The sequence below is a fragment of the Peromyscus leucopus genome, chromosome 8b (genome assembly GCF_004664715.2).
Source record: "Peromyscus leucopus breed LL Stock chromosome 8b, UCI_PerLeu_2.1, whole genome shotgun sequence".
Taxonomy (NCBI): Eukaryota; Metazoa; Chordata; class Mammalia; order Rodentia; family Cricetidae; genus Peromyscus; species Peromyscus leucopus.
In genome coordinates, this window is record NC_051086.1 from 105,249,259 (window position 1) to 105,263,290 (window position 14,032).

Sequence of the window (14,032 nt, forward strand, 5' to 3'; positions counted from 1 at the left end):
GCAACTAGCATCACCCAAGGGTACCAAGGATCCACTGCTAACAAACAAGGAAGCGCCTCCTCGTCTGTTCCCTGTCAATGTAACAAGACAGAGAAACAAGAAACACATAGGGCTTCAAAGCCGAAACCAGATTTCTCTGACACACCGTAAGTCAAAGAGGAACAGCCCAAGAATGTATGGGTCACATCTCTAGACACCATACAGCACATACAGCAGACTGCCTCATACCCCCTTATCACCTCATGGTGTAGGCAAATAAATGGACAGGCAGCTCCGGGCAGAAGGCCACCACTGCTCTGAATCTTTCCACCTATCAGGCTAGAGTGAGGCATTAGAACAGCAGGGAAGGAGACAGAAGGCCTCAGCCACGGACTCCCGGACATCTCACAGTTCTAACCTCCCATCAGGTACTAGCTATAGCCAGACAGCTAGCTGTGACAGAGAATCTTAACAGCAGGATGGACCAGACAGCTCCAGTTCTACACACAATTCTATTTTATTATGGCAAAGGTGAAAATGTCACCTTCTCCACAACAGCAACCAGTAAAATTTATCCCAAAAATAACTCGGTACAAAACAGGTCTGTTTCAGAATTAAAAAAAAAAAAGAAAAGAAAAGCCTTTACATGAGTTTTTAGATCCTATTTTAAAACAGGAGGAAAAAAAAAAAGAAACAGAAAACAAATCCACCATTGTCTGCACAGTCCAGTTGCCAACCCTCCCTCTAGGGATCACGACGAGGCTTCTGAGTCCTGTTCCTTGTGTGGATTTGCTCGGCTGTTTAACTGGTGTCCATCTGAAAGAGAGGGAGAAGGAGGTTCGTTAGGGAAGCCCTTGTCCTACTGGCTTCAAGAGGTCACCACAGGCTCAGTCACTCAGCCCCGCCAGTCTTTTCTGAGCCCCAGGACTCACCCTTGCATTATAAGCATCCAGCTGTGCATCCAGCTCCTCTGCAGAAAGTTGCTGCTTTGAGTTCCTGCCGGTACCTCTACCTCTTCCCCGGCTGCCTCCGCGGGTCCCTCTCCGGGTACCACCACCACCGAAACTCCCAGAGCCACGGTTTCTTGTCATGCCACCTCTGTTTATGCTTAACAAAGAAACACAGAACTCAGATCTGGAAAGGCCTTGTGGGTGGCGTTATCACAAATACAGGCCTTTCCCCATCCCCAAGGGCCCCAGAACTTACCTCTGTGGAGGTCTTCTTTGCGTATCAATTTGTGATGTGACGAGCTGGATGTTCATGGGACGGCCTATGGTAAAGAATACGAGAAGTCTCATTCCAGGGGCTCTGAAGTTGACCCAGAGGGCACCACACCCTGGTCTCCATGCAAGCTCTGGAAAGGGCCTGTGTGTGTCTCCAATGCCCCCAAGGTATATGGCCTGGAGAGCCTGGTGGGAAAATAAATTGGCAATAATAAACCCCACCAACACCTCCTCACTCCTTCTCAGTTCAGGCTAAGAGGGCTGTTTGGTCAGGTGTCTAGGGTGCTCATGGGTGGACAGGTGTGGGTGACCTGACGGAAGAAGAACAGGTACCTTTGTCTTTACGACTACAGCCCCGCACTCAGGTTGTACTATGGCGGTTCTGAGAAGGCTTCACAGAAGTGAATCTTCCGGAAGGAGCTGAAGGAGGGGAGGGATGTAGCTTGCTGGATGGGGGTTCACAAGAGGTTGGTCCAGATGTGTGGGGCAGCATGAGAGGTGGCAGAATGGAAGAGAGAGACAAAGGGGCAAATGCAAAGTGTCCTCAGCCACAGGGCAGCCCATTTTCCTACAGGGAGGGGTGCCAGCCCCAAACTCCATAAGCCCCACTGGCATCCTGGGCCCCCCCCCCACACTCACCATCCAAAGGGACACCATTGTACTGTTTCATAGCCTTCAGGGCATCTGCCTTCCGTTCAAAGTGCACATCTGCTGTCCCTAAACTTCGTCCAGAGCGATCGTAGTGCACAGCTGCTTTCTTCAACGTTCCAAACTCCGCAAAGAGTTCCTGGGAAGTGGAAAGGGCGACAATTAGCAAAGCAGTCAAGTTTTTTCCTTCTAGTGGCTCAGTAAGTAAGTTGCTGTGAGTATGCGTGCTTTGGAGGTACTCTACTGACAGCCACCCAGGAAGGGGGCAGGGCAGTGGCAGTTAAGAGGTGAGGGGCAGGGCTGCCAGAGAGAAAAGGACAACTGTCACCAGCACCTGGGTTCCTGTCCACTTTGGGACTGTGTAACTGCACCATGATGCCAGTGAAGGAAGCACAAGCCCTGACACAGAGCAAAAGATGAAGAACTCTTAGCAAGTGCACTCACAACATGACCAACAGCTGTTTCACCTACAGCAGAAGCCAAGAGTAAGATGAAGGAAGTTGTTCGTAGAACAGACAGCTCAAAGGGCCCACTGATTTGGGGAGCTGTGACCCCAGCCCCTCCCCCAAAAGCAGATTCTGGCTCACCTTTCCCTCTCCTCCTACTCAAGCCTGCTGCAAAGTCTGAAGTCAAACACGCCATGGAAACTGCCCTGACCTCAGGCAGGCTGGGAGTTGGAGAGGGAACCAGAGTGTGGGGCTACTTCGGCTGCAGGCACACAGCGGGAAGTGGAGTTCACCAAAAGCGGTTTCCAGTGGATGCCAGAAACCACCTTAAAAAAAGTGTTGAGACACTGTGAGTGCTCATTGGCCTTGTCCTATCCTCCCATGGCAAGGCCAAATGGCTGGGCACCGAGAAATGGAACCCAGAAAAGCCCAGCACCACCGACCAAGCCATCTCCAAAACTAATTCCCAAGAAAAGTTGCTTCATAGCTCTAAACGCCCTGAAGGCCCAGTCAAAAAAAAAAAAAAAGAAAAAAAAAAAAAAAAAAGAAAGAAAAATAGAAAAAGACTTCAATCAAAGGTATGAGGACCATGCCCCTGACAAGACTCAGGAAGGGTCACGAGTTAAGGTACGAGGTCAGGCTGTAAAACACACAGCCACCATTCACCCCTGTGCTGTCAGGTGTCTGGGCGAGAGACCTTCCTTCTGCAGAGGCACAAGCTCTGAGAAGCAAGCACCCTCGGTCATACAGGGACCGTACTTGTGACCAGCCTGTGCCCGTTAGAAACTGGAAATCCTGGCAGAGGGCAGGTGCTCCTGGCGGTGGGCAGGCAGGAGTCACCTTCGGGGGCGCACCTGGTTACCTTCCAGCACCCTGACTTATCAGTCGCATTCACAACCAGGAGATCCTTCTTTTTCCTGAGGTCAAGCCACTGGGCGACACTGGCCGGCCCTTGGGCAGCACAGGCTCCAACCAGAAGGGGTTCTGGACCACACAGCCGAGTCTCCTACCTGAATATCAGCGTCTGACACTCCGAAGTCAAGGTTTGACACCAGCAGCTTCCCACCCGTCTCCACGCCGGCTCCACCCCCGAAGCCGCTGTCGAAGAGGTCGTGCTGCCATTTGTCTGGAAGCTGTTTCGGCTGAAGGGAGACGGTAAGGACGGAGAGGTTCGTGAGCCTCGCCCCGGGCGCCCTCGATACCTCACCGACACTCTCTCACGTCGGCCCGCGGCCAGGGGCCACGAGCCCGAAGAATGCCCCAAGCCCGCCGCTCCGGGGCGGCCGCCGCCACGAGGCCGGACCACGGCCGGACAAAGCGTCCCGGAAGACCCCGGCCTGTGGCCCGGCCTCACCGCGCGGCCTCGCCCCCGCCCACCCCTCCGCCACGGTCCCCGCGGGGCTCGCAGGGCGCTCGCCCGGCTCCGCGCCGCCCGGAGCCCGCCCCCGCCGGCGTCGCACGCCCCCGCACTCACCCTGCTGTAGGGTGCCGGCCGGTTCCTGCCGCCGCCGCCTGCGGCGCCGCGAGAGATGGCGGGCCGGTTCCTCATAGGCCCGCCGCCTCGATTCACCCGCGCGGCGGCCTGCACCGCACCGCCGCGGCCGCCCTGGGAACCGGCCCTGCCGCGACCCCGGCCGCCGCCGCGGCCGCCTCGCTGGCTCCGGTTCAGCTTAATGATGTCGTCCAAAGACATATCCATTTTGTCGGCCATGGCGGGCGCGGAATCGGGCCTCGGATCGAGCCCGCGCGTCAGCACGCTGCGGCGTCACTTCCTGCGCCTCCCCCGGCGTTCCGGCGCCGCTGCCCGGAGGCCGCCCCTGATTGGCCGCTCTGCGCGCGGAGCTGGCGGGCGCGTGCGCACTGCTCTCGGAGGCGGCGGGCGCTGCTTCTGAGCAGCCAGACGCGGCACGGTCGTTTTTATACCTTCCCGCGCGGCAGCAACGGAAGGGCGGGGCGCCTCGTGATTAGGTGGAGAAGGTGCGAGGGCGAGGAGTGGGCGGGGCCGGGGCTCCCCTCCCTCGGAGGCCGGAAGGCTCGGGGTTGCCTCGGCGTCGCGTTCTGTCCGCGGCTTGTGTCCCTTAGGTGCGGCCCTGGCGGTAGGGGCTGGGCTGAGGGTCTGCTTTTGCTTTTGTTTGCTCGAAGGCGTAGTTTATTTCTTTCTTTCTTTTTTTTTTTTTGGTTTTTCGAGACAGGGGTTCTCTGTGTAGCTTTGCGCCTTTCCTGAAACTCACTTGGTAGTCCAGGCTGGCCTTGAACTCACAGAGATCCGCCTGGCTCTGCCTCCCTGAGTGCTGGGATTAAAGGCGTGCGCCACCACTGCCCGGCGGCGTAGTTTCTTAACGAGCTGTAATTTAGCAAGTTAATGACGGTCACTCTTCCCTTCTCAGAGTTAAAAGCAAGCACTGATGGCTAATGAGAACTGAAATGCTTGTCATGGGTGCAGAGGTTTTTGTTGTTGTTCTTGGGGGCGCGGGGCTGACCTTGACTCACTCAGATCCCTCTGCGTCTGCCTCCCGAGGGACGGGATTAAAGGCGTGCGTCACCTCGCCCCACTGCGTGTGCTCAGATCTCTAAAGGCATCCTTACACATGGCAAAACAAAACTTGGAAGCCTGGCTCCTTGGAAGCGCCTGGCACTTGTTGCAGCTCCCCGACTGAAATGCTCGAGTGCTGTGGTACTACAGACTAATTTAGCCAGGTAATCCTCTTCCCTCAGGTCACCATCTCCGAAGCCATGAAGGTGAAAATTAAGTGCTGGAATGGTGTAGCCACTTGGCTCTGGGTAGCCAATGATGAGAACTGTGGCATCTGCAGGATGGCGTTTAATGGCTGTTGTCCAGACTGTAAGTCTCCCTCCCTCTGTGCTCAGAACTTGGGCATGCTCCACCAGCCTTAAAAACCCTGGGTTTCCTGCCACTAGGGAGGCAGAGGCAGGAGGATCTCTGAGATTGAGTTCAGCCTGGAAGTTCTAGGGCAGCTAGGGCTACACAGAGAAATCCTGTATCGAAAAACTAAGAAAACCAAAACCAACACCGTGGGTTTTATTTTCCATTTCCTGAAGGAAAGTTGACAGAAAATAAGCAGAATAATACTTCAACCCACTTTTTGTTTTTTGTTTTGTTTTTTTCAAGACAGGGTTTCTCTTGTGGCTTTTGGACCCTGTCCTGGAACTCACTTTGTTTACAAAACTGGCCTCGAACTCACAGAGACTCGCCAGGCTCTGCCTCCCGAGTGCTGGGATTAAAGGCGACCACCACCACCGACCGGCTTCAACCCACTTTTGTATAAAGACCTTATCCAGCTTGGTGGCAAATACCTGTAATATCAGCATTTGGAAGCAGAAACAGGTGGATCTCTGAGTTGGAGGCTACATAGGGAGACTCTGTTGCAAAAACAGAGAGAAAAACAAATGAACAAAAACACTTGTTTTTGCCAGGGCATGGTGGCAACAGACATCAGACCCATAACAACAGCACTTGGGAGACTGAGTTAAGGGGATCTTGAGTTTGAAGCCAGCCTGGGCTACATAGTGATAATCTGTCATTCCCTTACCTACTCAATATAGTGCTTTCAGTTTGGATTTTCTCAAAGTAAAGCAGAACAAATTAGGATACCCCTGCCCAGCACATTGAAGCTCACACACTGGTTACCATATTGTCATGTTGCTGGGCTTTTGTGCTTAAGTATTGTACACTTTAAATAGATGCTTATAAACTATGAGCACTCTTTAGCCATGTGTCTTACAAGCTGTTTTAGCATCTTTGTTGAAACATCTGCCCCCATGTCCTTTTTTTTTTTTTTTTTCTTTCCTTGATACAGGGTTTCTCTGTGTAGCTTTGGAGCTTGTCCTGGAACTCAGTAGGCTGACCTTGAACTCACAGAGATCCGCCTGGCTCCGCCTCCCAAGTTCTGGGATTAAAGGCGTGTGCCACCACTGCCTGGCTCCCAAATGTCTTAGTATTGGGGTTTGAGACATTCCTAACATCTCAGTATTCTTGGTCTTTCAGCTCTTTGATCTAAATAGCTTCTTTTTAACTCTTTTTTTGTTTTCAAGGCATTTGAATTTTATTATCTTAATGTGTTTTGCAGAATGCAAAAGTCCTACACTTTTTTTGAGTTATTCCTATGTCCCCAGTATGTTATATGAAGTAGGAATGTTTGATTACATTGAAATGAAAGCAGATTCTATCTTATCTATTTATTTATTTGTTTTGAGACAGGATCTCATTATGTAACCCTGGCTAGCCTGAAACTCACTATGTAGACCAGTTTGGTCTCAAGGTCAAAGAGATCCGCCCTGCCTCTGCCTCCAGAGTGCTGGGATTAAAGCATGTACCTCCAGGCTCACCCAACATGAGTTAATCAGCCAAGAGTTAATCATCTTGATGTAATCAAAGAATTGTGAGTTGTCTTTTTTTTACCCCCCAAGTCAAGATTTCTGTGTAGCCCTGGCTGTCCTGGAATTTGCTCTGTAGACCAGGCTGGCCTCAAACTCACCAAGATCAGTCTGTCTCTGCCCCCCAAGTGTTGGGATTAAAGTCGTGCACCACCACTGCCCATCAAGTTACGAGTTTCTTAGGAAGTCGTTGATTTTTCTAATTTAAGTTTTATCTATAGCATTTGTGATTAGTAATCAAGCACACGGTTCTAGCTTTTATTTTAAGCAGAACAAATGTAGATTTTTTTGGAGACAGGGTTTCTTTATGTAGCCTAGGCTGTCCTGGAGATAACTCTGTAGACCAGGCTGGACTCAAACTCACAGAGATCTGCCTGCCTTTGCTTCTGAGTGCTGGGATTAAAGGCGTGCACCACCACTACTTGTCACAAATGTAGATTTATTAAGAAAAATGAGGAGGAACTCCCAAGAGTGTGAAGGGTTACAGGGGAGGAATACTCTTTTAAAATCAATCAATCCATGTCTTATTTGATGGTCCTGGGATTGAACACAGGCCTTTCATGTGCTGTTCAAGCTCTCTACTACTGAGTTCTCTTCCTTGACTTCCAGAAGAGCTAGAGTCTCAGGCTAGTCCAACTGTTAATTTCTTCAAAATCACTGCTTAAGGCATCCTCAAGGATGCAACTGTTATGTTGCTACTCCTGTGGGGATCAGACATAGTGCCTTCACTAATCTGCTGGGCTCAAGACTCCTCACGTGGGCTTAGAAACTTCTCCCTCTAAAGTCTATAAATGTGAGAAATGTTTTCTTTGTTTTGCTGGTTGCTGTTAGGTCTTCTGTCCCAGCTTTCTGTGCTGCAAGCGGCTATTGTTATTAAAGGACCCAGATTACCTGAAGTGTGGTATCTCGAACCAAACCTGGAAGGATCTTGATAATAGCAGAGCTATAAAGAGGAGAGGACTTCATAACATTAGACTGTTAACTTTGTAAAAACTTTGAGGAAGTTTTGTAGCAATTCCCACCTTCAGGCAAAGGGTGGACATGGAATCTGTAGATTGAAGGTGGTTCCACTGGCCTCAGAGCTGCCCATTCTTACCTGAGCATAAGTGACCCACACATGGAATACAGCTTGGATTACCCAGCTAGATCTGTGACAAAGGGATGATCAGAATGTGTCTTAGATGGCTAGGCACTTAGTGTCCATACATATAAAGTAGACTCAGGCTTTCTTAAAACAGGGCCTGTTAGCTGTGCAGAGTGGGAGACCTAGTTCCACTTGTGGACTGTTTAAATGAGAGGGGGTTGACTTTAATGTGCCAAGTGTTTGACAGGCCCACTGTGTTTTCTGGATAGATTCTATAAAGCACCAGATTTCTCATGGATTAAACTCCTGTGGAAATTAAGTTACCAAGGCCTGTAATAAATCTGTTTCAGGTCCCAGGGGGTTTTAAGGTAAAACAGTCTTGTCATGAGGTGTTTTAATTAAAAAAATAATTTCATCAAGGCACTAACAAATCCTTGAGTGAATCATCCTCAGTGCACTAGCATGCTCATCAAGTACTCTGGCTTGCTGCCTGTAGGGACATCTTGAGAACAAGATAGCACCTTCCTCCGAATGACTACCCACAAATGAGCCAGCCCAGTGATCCTTGTTGGTGATCTAGTTGGGTCCAAGTCTAATTGGAGAGGAGTGATTTCAAGCAGTGGTGCACATACCTTTAATCCCAGCACTCTGGAGGCAGAAGCAGGCAGGTCAGAGTGAGTTCCAGGACAGCCTGGGCTACACAGAGAAACCTTCTATTGAAAAACAAACAAGGAAGAACAGAAGAAAGGCTCAGTAGTGCTGACAGTGTGACAGACGTAGGGCTTGTACCCCATTTTGATGGGGTGCTGTGAGGCTTAGTTCTTTGGACTCAGGCTGACACCGATGTGGGACAGGACCTAAAGGTGTCCCTGTGCTCTTCCTTCTTCAGTTTGTTTGCTTGTTTTTGAACAGGGTCTCACGTTTCTTGTATCTTAGGTTAGCTTCAGAATCCTTATGTAGCAAGTATGGCTTTGAATTCCTGAACCTCCTGCTTCCATCTCACAAGTGCTAAGTGCTGGGATTATCCGGTTATACAAAGCTGGGGGTAGAATGCCGGGCTTTGTGCATGCCAGGCAACCATTCTACCAGCTGAGCTACATTCCCAGCCTCCCCTTTCGTTTGTTTTAAAATCTTACTTAAAAAAAGATTTATTTGTATTGTATGTGTATGGGTGTCTGTCTGAATGTCCATCTGTACCACATGCATGAGTGTCTGTGGAGACCAGAAGAGGGTGTTGACCTCCCTGGCACTGGGGTTACAGATTGCTGTGAGCTGCCATGTGGAAGCTGGGAACTAGATCTGGGGTCCTCGGCAAGATCAGCAAGTGCTCTAACTACTGAGTCATCTGTATAGCTCCTGATTAATTTGATCATGATATGGACTTTGTCCATCTCTGATTGGGCTTTCTCCATGAAAGAAGCATTTCCAGGCTTGCAGAGTGGGTGCTTGCAGCCTGTGCCCCTGGCTTTGAATGGAGGAGGTAGGAGAGGTGAGGATTCAGATGAGATAACACAAACACATACTGATACCAAGTCCCATCAGTAGCTATCCCAGGAACACCAGGTCCCTAAGGCCCTTGTAGTGCAGTAGGTCTCTGGTGTCCATGGAAAGAGCTTTCCAGGTTCTAGGAGGCTTTTACTGAAGACGAAGAGTTACCTACTCAGGTTGTGAATCTTTGGCACCTTGACCATTTTAATGTTACCTTCTGGGTGTGACAGGTCAGTTTTCCACAGAAGGGTCTTAGGGAGGCACTGGAAACTAGTGGACCAGGCCAGACCTCCCGCTCTGAGAAGGCTTCCCTTGGTAATGAGGGAATCTCTAGATCTTTTATGCAGTGGGCCATACCTGGGGATGATTTGGGTCACTCCTCCTTTTTGTCTCCTCTGATATAGGAGGCATGAGAGGCTCTGTCTGTGGTCTAGAGCGGTTACCAGTATCCTGGAGGTGCCCGCTTGGCTTGTCACATGCTCTTGTGTGTCTTGTCTGGTTCCTCTTCCTAACCTCTTCCCTCTGGCCCCCCTGCAGGTAAGGTGCCTGGCGATGACTGCCCCCTGGTGTGGGGCCAGTGCTCCCACTGCTTCCACATGCACTGCATCCTCAAATGGCTGAACGCGCAGCAAGTGCAGCAGCACTGCCCCATGTGTCGCCAAGAGTGGAAGTTCAAAGAGTGAGGCCGGTGCTGTGCCCAGTCCCTCTCCCAGCACTATGCCAGGCTCAGCCCCTTCCCTTCACCAGATATGGCATCCTGAGACCCCCTCCTCACAGTGGTACCTAGGGACCTTGTTCTGTACTGGGGACAAGGATGTGTTCCTTTTGGCTGAAACAAGGTTCGCTTGTTTTTTGTTTTTCCCCATCACATCACTGACACTTTATTCAATAAGTAAAACTCATTAAAGTTCTGAGCCTTGCTGGAGGCCTCTGTTGCCTGTTTTCTTGACACATTGATCCAGCTGCAGCATGTTTTGGTATGAAAACCCTTATGAATAAACATCTTGATTAACTAACTGCCGAGGCCTCCATGGTAACATGAGTCACAGCTCAGAAACAGGAGAAGCAGAGGAGACAAGGCAGCGCCAGGCCGAGCAGAGACCTCAGGGTGTACTTGTGCCCAAGGACTGGGGGGACACAGCCCATCAGCTGCCCTAACCTGGTGGGAGCCCAGGATCTCTCTCGATCCCCAGCCCGAGCTGAGCAAAGCTGGCGACCTCCCTTCAGGAACCGTTTGGCTGGAGGAAGAGGTGGCTGAGCAGGTGCTGGCCATGCCCAGATGGTCTTCGGAGAAGACTGCAGCAAGCTGGTCAGAGTCCCTCGCCTTTTCCTCAGACTGAGGGCCAGATCTGGTGTAGGAGGATGTGGGTCCTCTGGTGTTTTAGGGAAGGACAGCCCTTTGGACACCCCTTTATTCCTACAGCTGGGGATTATCAGCCATTAGGGGAACAATAGCCCAGCCTCAGGGTGCCTGGAAGCTGCTGGGTGGAAACCAATTTAGGCTGGTATCTGGGAGTCCCGGTCAGTTCATCACCTTGTCCTCACAGACTCAGCGACCATTGCCAGTGTGAACACGTTTGCACACCACGTGTGCTGTACACCCTGGAGAGTAGACCAGCAGGGGCAGGGCTCAAGGCCATTTGTATCATCTACATGTGTGTTGGCTGAGACTTGCTGTCCATTCTATATGGTGCCCTTGAGGTACTCCTACATGAAACATCTATGCTTCTGAGAGACTGTAACTCCATATAGATAGCACTCAGTTATCTATAGCATTCTGGTCCTGGAACTGGCACCAGCTATCAGGAGTAGAGATGGAGTGTAACTCAGCCTGCGATACCCAGAGCTGAGAGGGAGCCAAGATTTGTGGATTGGAGCTCCTTGAGCTGACAGGTCTGGTCCATCCTAGCTTGATTTTCCATCCCCAGTCCGCTCACTCTCTTGGAGTGCCCTCTGTGCTTTTCCTAGGAACCTTCTGTGGGGAATTCATCATTTTGGGTCATCCTCTCTGAAGCATCTTCCTGTTCACGAGGTTTTTATCTTCCCAGGCTCACCTCAGTGCCCTCCATGGCTACAAGGCCATGGGTTCCTCAGCGCGTAGGTCTGTGTGCTCTGTTATCTCAGGGTTTCAGTTAGTCCTGTCCTCAGGGTCAGCTCCACCCATCTCACATCCTCAGTCTCTCTAGAGGTCAGAAAACCATAAACCTTGGGCATGTACCTCCCTGCACCTGGGGTCCCTGACTCCTGTCTTTTTTCTTCTCCATTATTCTTCTACCTGTTTCCTCCAAAAAGGTCAGGACACCTGATAGAATCCAATTACTACAGCTTGTGCTCCCAGGCAGGAACAGAAGGTCCTGTGGGAAGCTCATGCCATAGGCTTTCTCCATGCCCTCTTCTTTAATGTGCATGTACCCGCCCTGCCTGGCCAGGGACTCTGTCCTACTAATGTTCTGGCGCTGCACACAACACAACCCATGTCTCTTACACATTTCCACCCTGTGTCCAGCATTTGAACCACTGTTCGTTCAGTACAGGCAGAGAAGTCCTAGCCACAACCCCCTGGGGCAGAGTGGGCAGGACTTGGGGTCTGGAGTTGTTTGCTCAGGTCTTTCTGAAGGTTAGAACCTGAGTTTGATACTTTTCCTGCTCATAAAGGACACATCTGGTAGCAGAACCTTCCACCATAAGCACAAAACAAAGTAGTCCAGCCTGGCACTTGTGAAGATGACACAGGTGTCACTTTCCCCAAGTTCAAGGCCAGTCTGGGTCACAGAGTGAGACCCTGTTGTTGAGACTGGCATGTGACCTGTGCTGTGCTGGCTAGTTTAATGTTAACTTGACATAAGCTAGAGTCATCTGAGAGGAGGGAACCTCAACTGAGAAAATGCCTCCATAAGATCAGGCTGTGGGCAGGCCTGGAGGCCATTTTCTTTCTTTTTTTAATTATAATTTCTGTTTTATGTGTTTATATGTTTTGCCTGCAAGCATGTCTGTGCATCACATGGATTTCCCCAATGCCTGCAGAGGCCCTGGAACTGGAATTACAGACAGTTGTGAGCTGCCATGTGGGTGCTGGGGAATTGAACTCAGGTCCTCTGAAGAGCAGCCAGTGCTTTTTAACCACTGAGTCATCTCTCCAGCCTGGAAATTTCCTTTTTTTTTTTTTTTTTTTTTTTTTTTTTTTTTTGAGCCAGGGTTTCTCTATATAAAAGCCCTAGCTTCCTGGTATGTGCTTTGTAGGCGGGCCTCAAACTCACAGAGATCCACCTGCCTCTGCCTCTTAAGTGCTGGGATTAAAGGCATGGGTCACCATACCCAGTGAAAATTTTCTGAATTAATGATTGATCAGGGAGGGCCCAGCCCATCGTGGGTGGTCCTGGATTCTGAAAGGAAAGCAGGCTGAGGAAGCCATGAGGAGCAAGTCAGTAAGCATCACCCCTCCATGGCCTCTGCATCAATCAGCTCCTGCTTCCAGGTTCCCTGTTTGAGTTCCTGCCTTGGCCTGTCACAGGAGACTGTGACTGGGCATATGTAAACCAAATGAAACCCTTTCCTCCTGAAGTTGCTGTTGATTATGATGTTTCATCACAGCGGTAGTTAGTAATCCTCAGTCCCGCATCCCACCCTTGGACGTTGATACTTCTGGCCAATAAGCCTTGGACCTAAGAGGGCGGTTCAACTTCGGGCAGGGAGAGACTGGCCCTCTGCTCACCCGTGACATGAGGATTCAGGCCTGGCGAGGTCTGAGAGATCTGGCTGATGCTCCGTGCTCCACTGCCGCTCTTCCCTGTTGCTCCCCCCACCCCGCCTCTGTCCCCGCCCCCATTGCAGATATAAAGCCCAGCCTGGTTCGCAGACTTCAGCCACATCCCCCTGGCCCTGCCACACGGCCATGGCCCAGTGCGGGACGCTGGTGGCCGCAGCCCTGGCGCTGCCCTTGCTGCTCCTGCCGCCGGCCCTGGCGTGGTACAAGCCTGCGGCGGGACCCCACCACTACTCGGTGGGCCGCGCCGCGGGGCTACTGTCCAGCTTCCACAGGTTCCCGTCCGCGCGACGCTCCGAGTCCTCAGCACTCCCCGTCGGAACAGGACCCCTACGCTTGGAGATGCGCCCCAGCCTAAGGAGCCTTGTGAGTGCAAGCCGGTGGTGGGTGGCGGGAGCTGGTGGGGCAGGGGCGGACCCTCAGCCTCCACCGCCTACCCAGGCCCTGTGTGTCAAAGAGGTGACCCCGAACCTGCAGAGCTGCCAGCGGCAATTCAACAGCCCAGGGACTTTCCAGTGTAAGGCGGACGTCTTCTTGTCGCTGCAGGAGGCTGAATGTCCACGCCTGCACCCTGAACCCAAACCCAAACCTCGACTGGCTGTGGTGGGTGACCCCCGTGCCCAGTCTTGCTCGATGCTTGAAGCAGCGCCGGCCCTGTCATGTGGGTTGACGCCTGTGGCCCCCTAACCCTATCACGTTCCGTATCAAATGGCTAAATGAATAAAGAAGCAAAGCTGTCTCTGCTGAGGGTTGCTGGTGAAGGTAAGCACAGACACCGAGGGGCGCTCCTGTGATGGGCTGAGCAGGCCTCGGGGCCACCGCTTGGTTTCCCCACAGCATGCCCTTCTCTGGCCAGGCTGGGTCTTTCCCTCTTCCACAAAGCCACAACAGGTATAGACCCCCCACCACCACCACCACAGGTGACCCTCTACTTAATTAGCAGGCACTGAGGATAGACAGTTCCTAGCAGGTCCAGAGGAAACAACCCCCAGAGGATCCTCAGGCC

The 14,032-nt window shown here is 51.6% G+C and overlaps 3 protein-coding genes across 6 annotated transcripts; 2 read left to right on the forward strand and 1 right to left on the reverse strand.

The window, feature by feature from the left end:
- Nucleotides 1-472: 472 nt before the first annotated feature.
- Alyref (Aly/REF export factor) lies at nt 473-4,061 on the reverse strand. Its single transcript, XM_028853628.2, has 6 exons — nt 3,771-4,061; nt 3,307-3,438; nt 1,842-1,989; nt 1,186-1,249; nt 912-1,086; nt 473-795 (listed from the first exon to the last, which is right to left on the reverse strand). The coding sequence occupies exons 1-6, from the start codon at nt 4,005-4,007 to the stop codon at nt 781-783; spliced, it is 771 nt and encodes a 256-aa protein (XP_028709461.1). The 5' UTR covers nt 4,008-4,061; the 3' UTR covers nt 473-780.
- Anapc11 (anaphase promoting complex subunit 11) lies at nt 3,366-10,189 on the forward strand. Of its 3 annotated transcripts, none has more exons than XM_037200658.1 (3): nt 3,366-3,451; nt 5,012-5,138; nt 9,801-10,189. In XM_037200658.1, the coding sequence occupies exons 2-3, from the start codon at nt 5,030-5,032 to the stop codon at nt 9,944-9,946; spliced, it is 255 nt and encodes an 84-aa protein (XP_037056553.1). In that variant the 5' UTR covers nt 3,366-3,451; nt 5,012-5,029; the 3' UTR covers nt 9,947-10,189. The 3 variants fall into 3 exon arrangements, with proteins under 3 accessions (XP_037056553.1, XP_028709465.1, XP_028709466.1); XM_028853632.2 differs by lacking the exon at nt 3,366-3,451 and adding an exon at nt 4,140-4,273; XM_028853633.2 differs by lacking the exon at nt 3,366-3,451 and adding an exon at nt 4,280-4,378.
- A 2,501-nt stretch (nt 10,190-12,690) lies between these two features.
- On the forward strand, nt 12,691-13,770 carry Npb (neuropeptide B). Of its 2 annotated transcripts, none has more exons than XM_028853594.2 (2): nt 12,691-13,392; nt 13,468-13,770. In XM_028853594.2, exons 1-2 carry the CDS (start codon nt 13,156-13,158, stop codon nt 13,711-13,713), a joined length of 483 nt encoding a protein of 160 aa, XP_028709427.1. In that variant the 5' UTR covers nt 12,691-13,155; the 3' UTR covers nt 13,714-13,770. The 2 variants fall into 2 exon arrangements, with proteins under 2 accessions (XP_028709427.1, XP_037056561.1); XM_037200666.1 differs by having other exon boundaries at nt 13,504-13,770.
- Nucleotides 13,771-14,032: the final 262 nt, after the last annotated feature.

Bases quoted from the DNA above. Each gene is read 5' to 3' on its own strand.
- Alyref (XM_028853628.2), bottom strand. From the start codon at position 4,007: ATGGCCGACAAAATGGATATGTCTTTGGACGACATCATTAAGCTGAAC. The intron at 1,990-3,306 runs GTAGGAGACTCG...TCCACTTCCCAG, and splicing joins TGTCAGACGCTGATATTCAG to GAACTCTTTGCGGAGTTTGG. The intron at 1,087-1,185 runs GTAAGTTCTGGG...TTCTTTGTTAAG, and splicing joins CAAAGAAGACCTCCACAGAG to CATAAACAGAGGTGGCATGA.
- Anapc11 (XM_037200658.1), top strand. From the start codon at position 5,030: ATGAAGGTGAAAATTAAGTGCTGGAATGGTGTAGCCACTTGGCTCTGG. The intron at 5,139-9,800 runs GTAAGTCTCCCT...GCCCCCCTGCAG, and splicing joins TAATGGCTGTTGTCCAGACT to GTAAGGTGCCTGGCGATGAC.
- Npb (XM_028853594.2), top strand. From the start codon at position 13,156: ATGGCCCAGTGCGGGACGCTGGTGGCCGCAGCCCTGGCGCTGCCCTTG. The intron at 13,393-13,467 runs GTGAGTGCAAGC...CCGCCTACCCAG, and splicing joins GCCCCAGCCTAAGGAGCCTT to GCCCTGTGTGTCAAAGAGGT.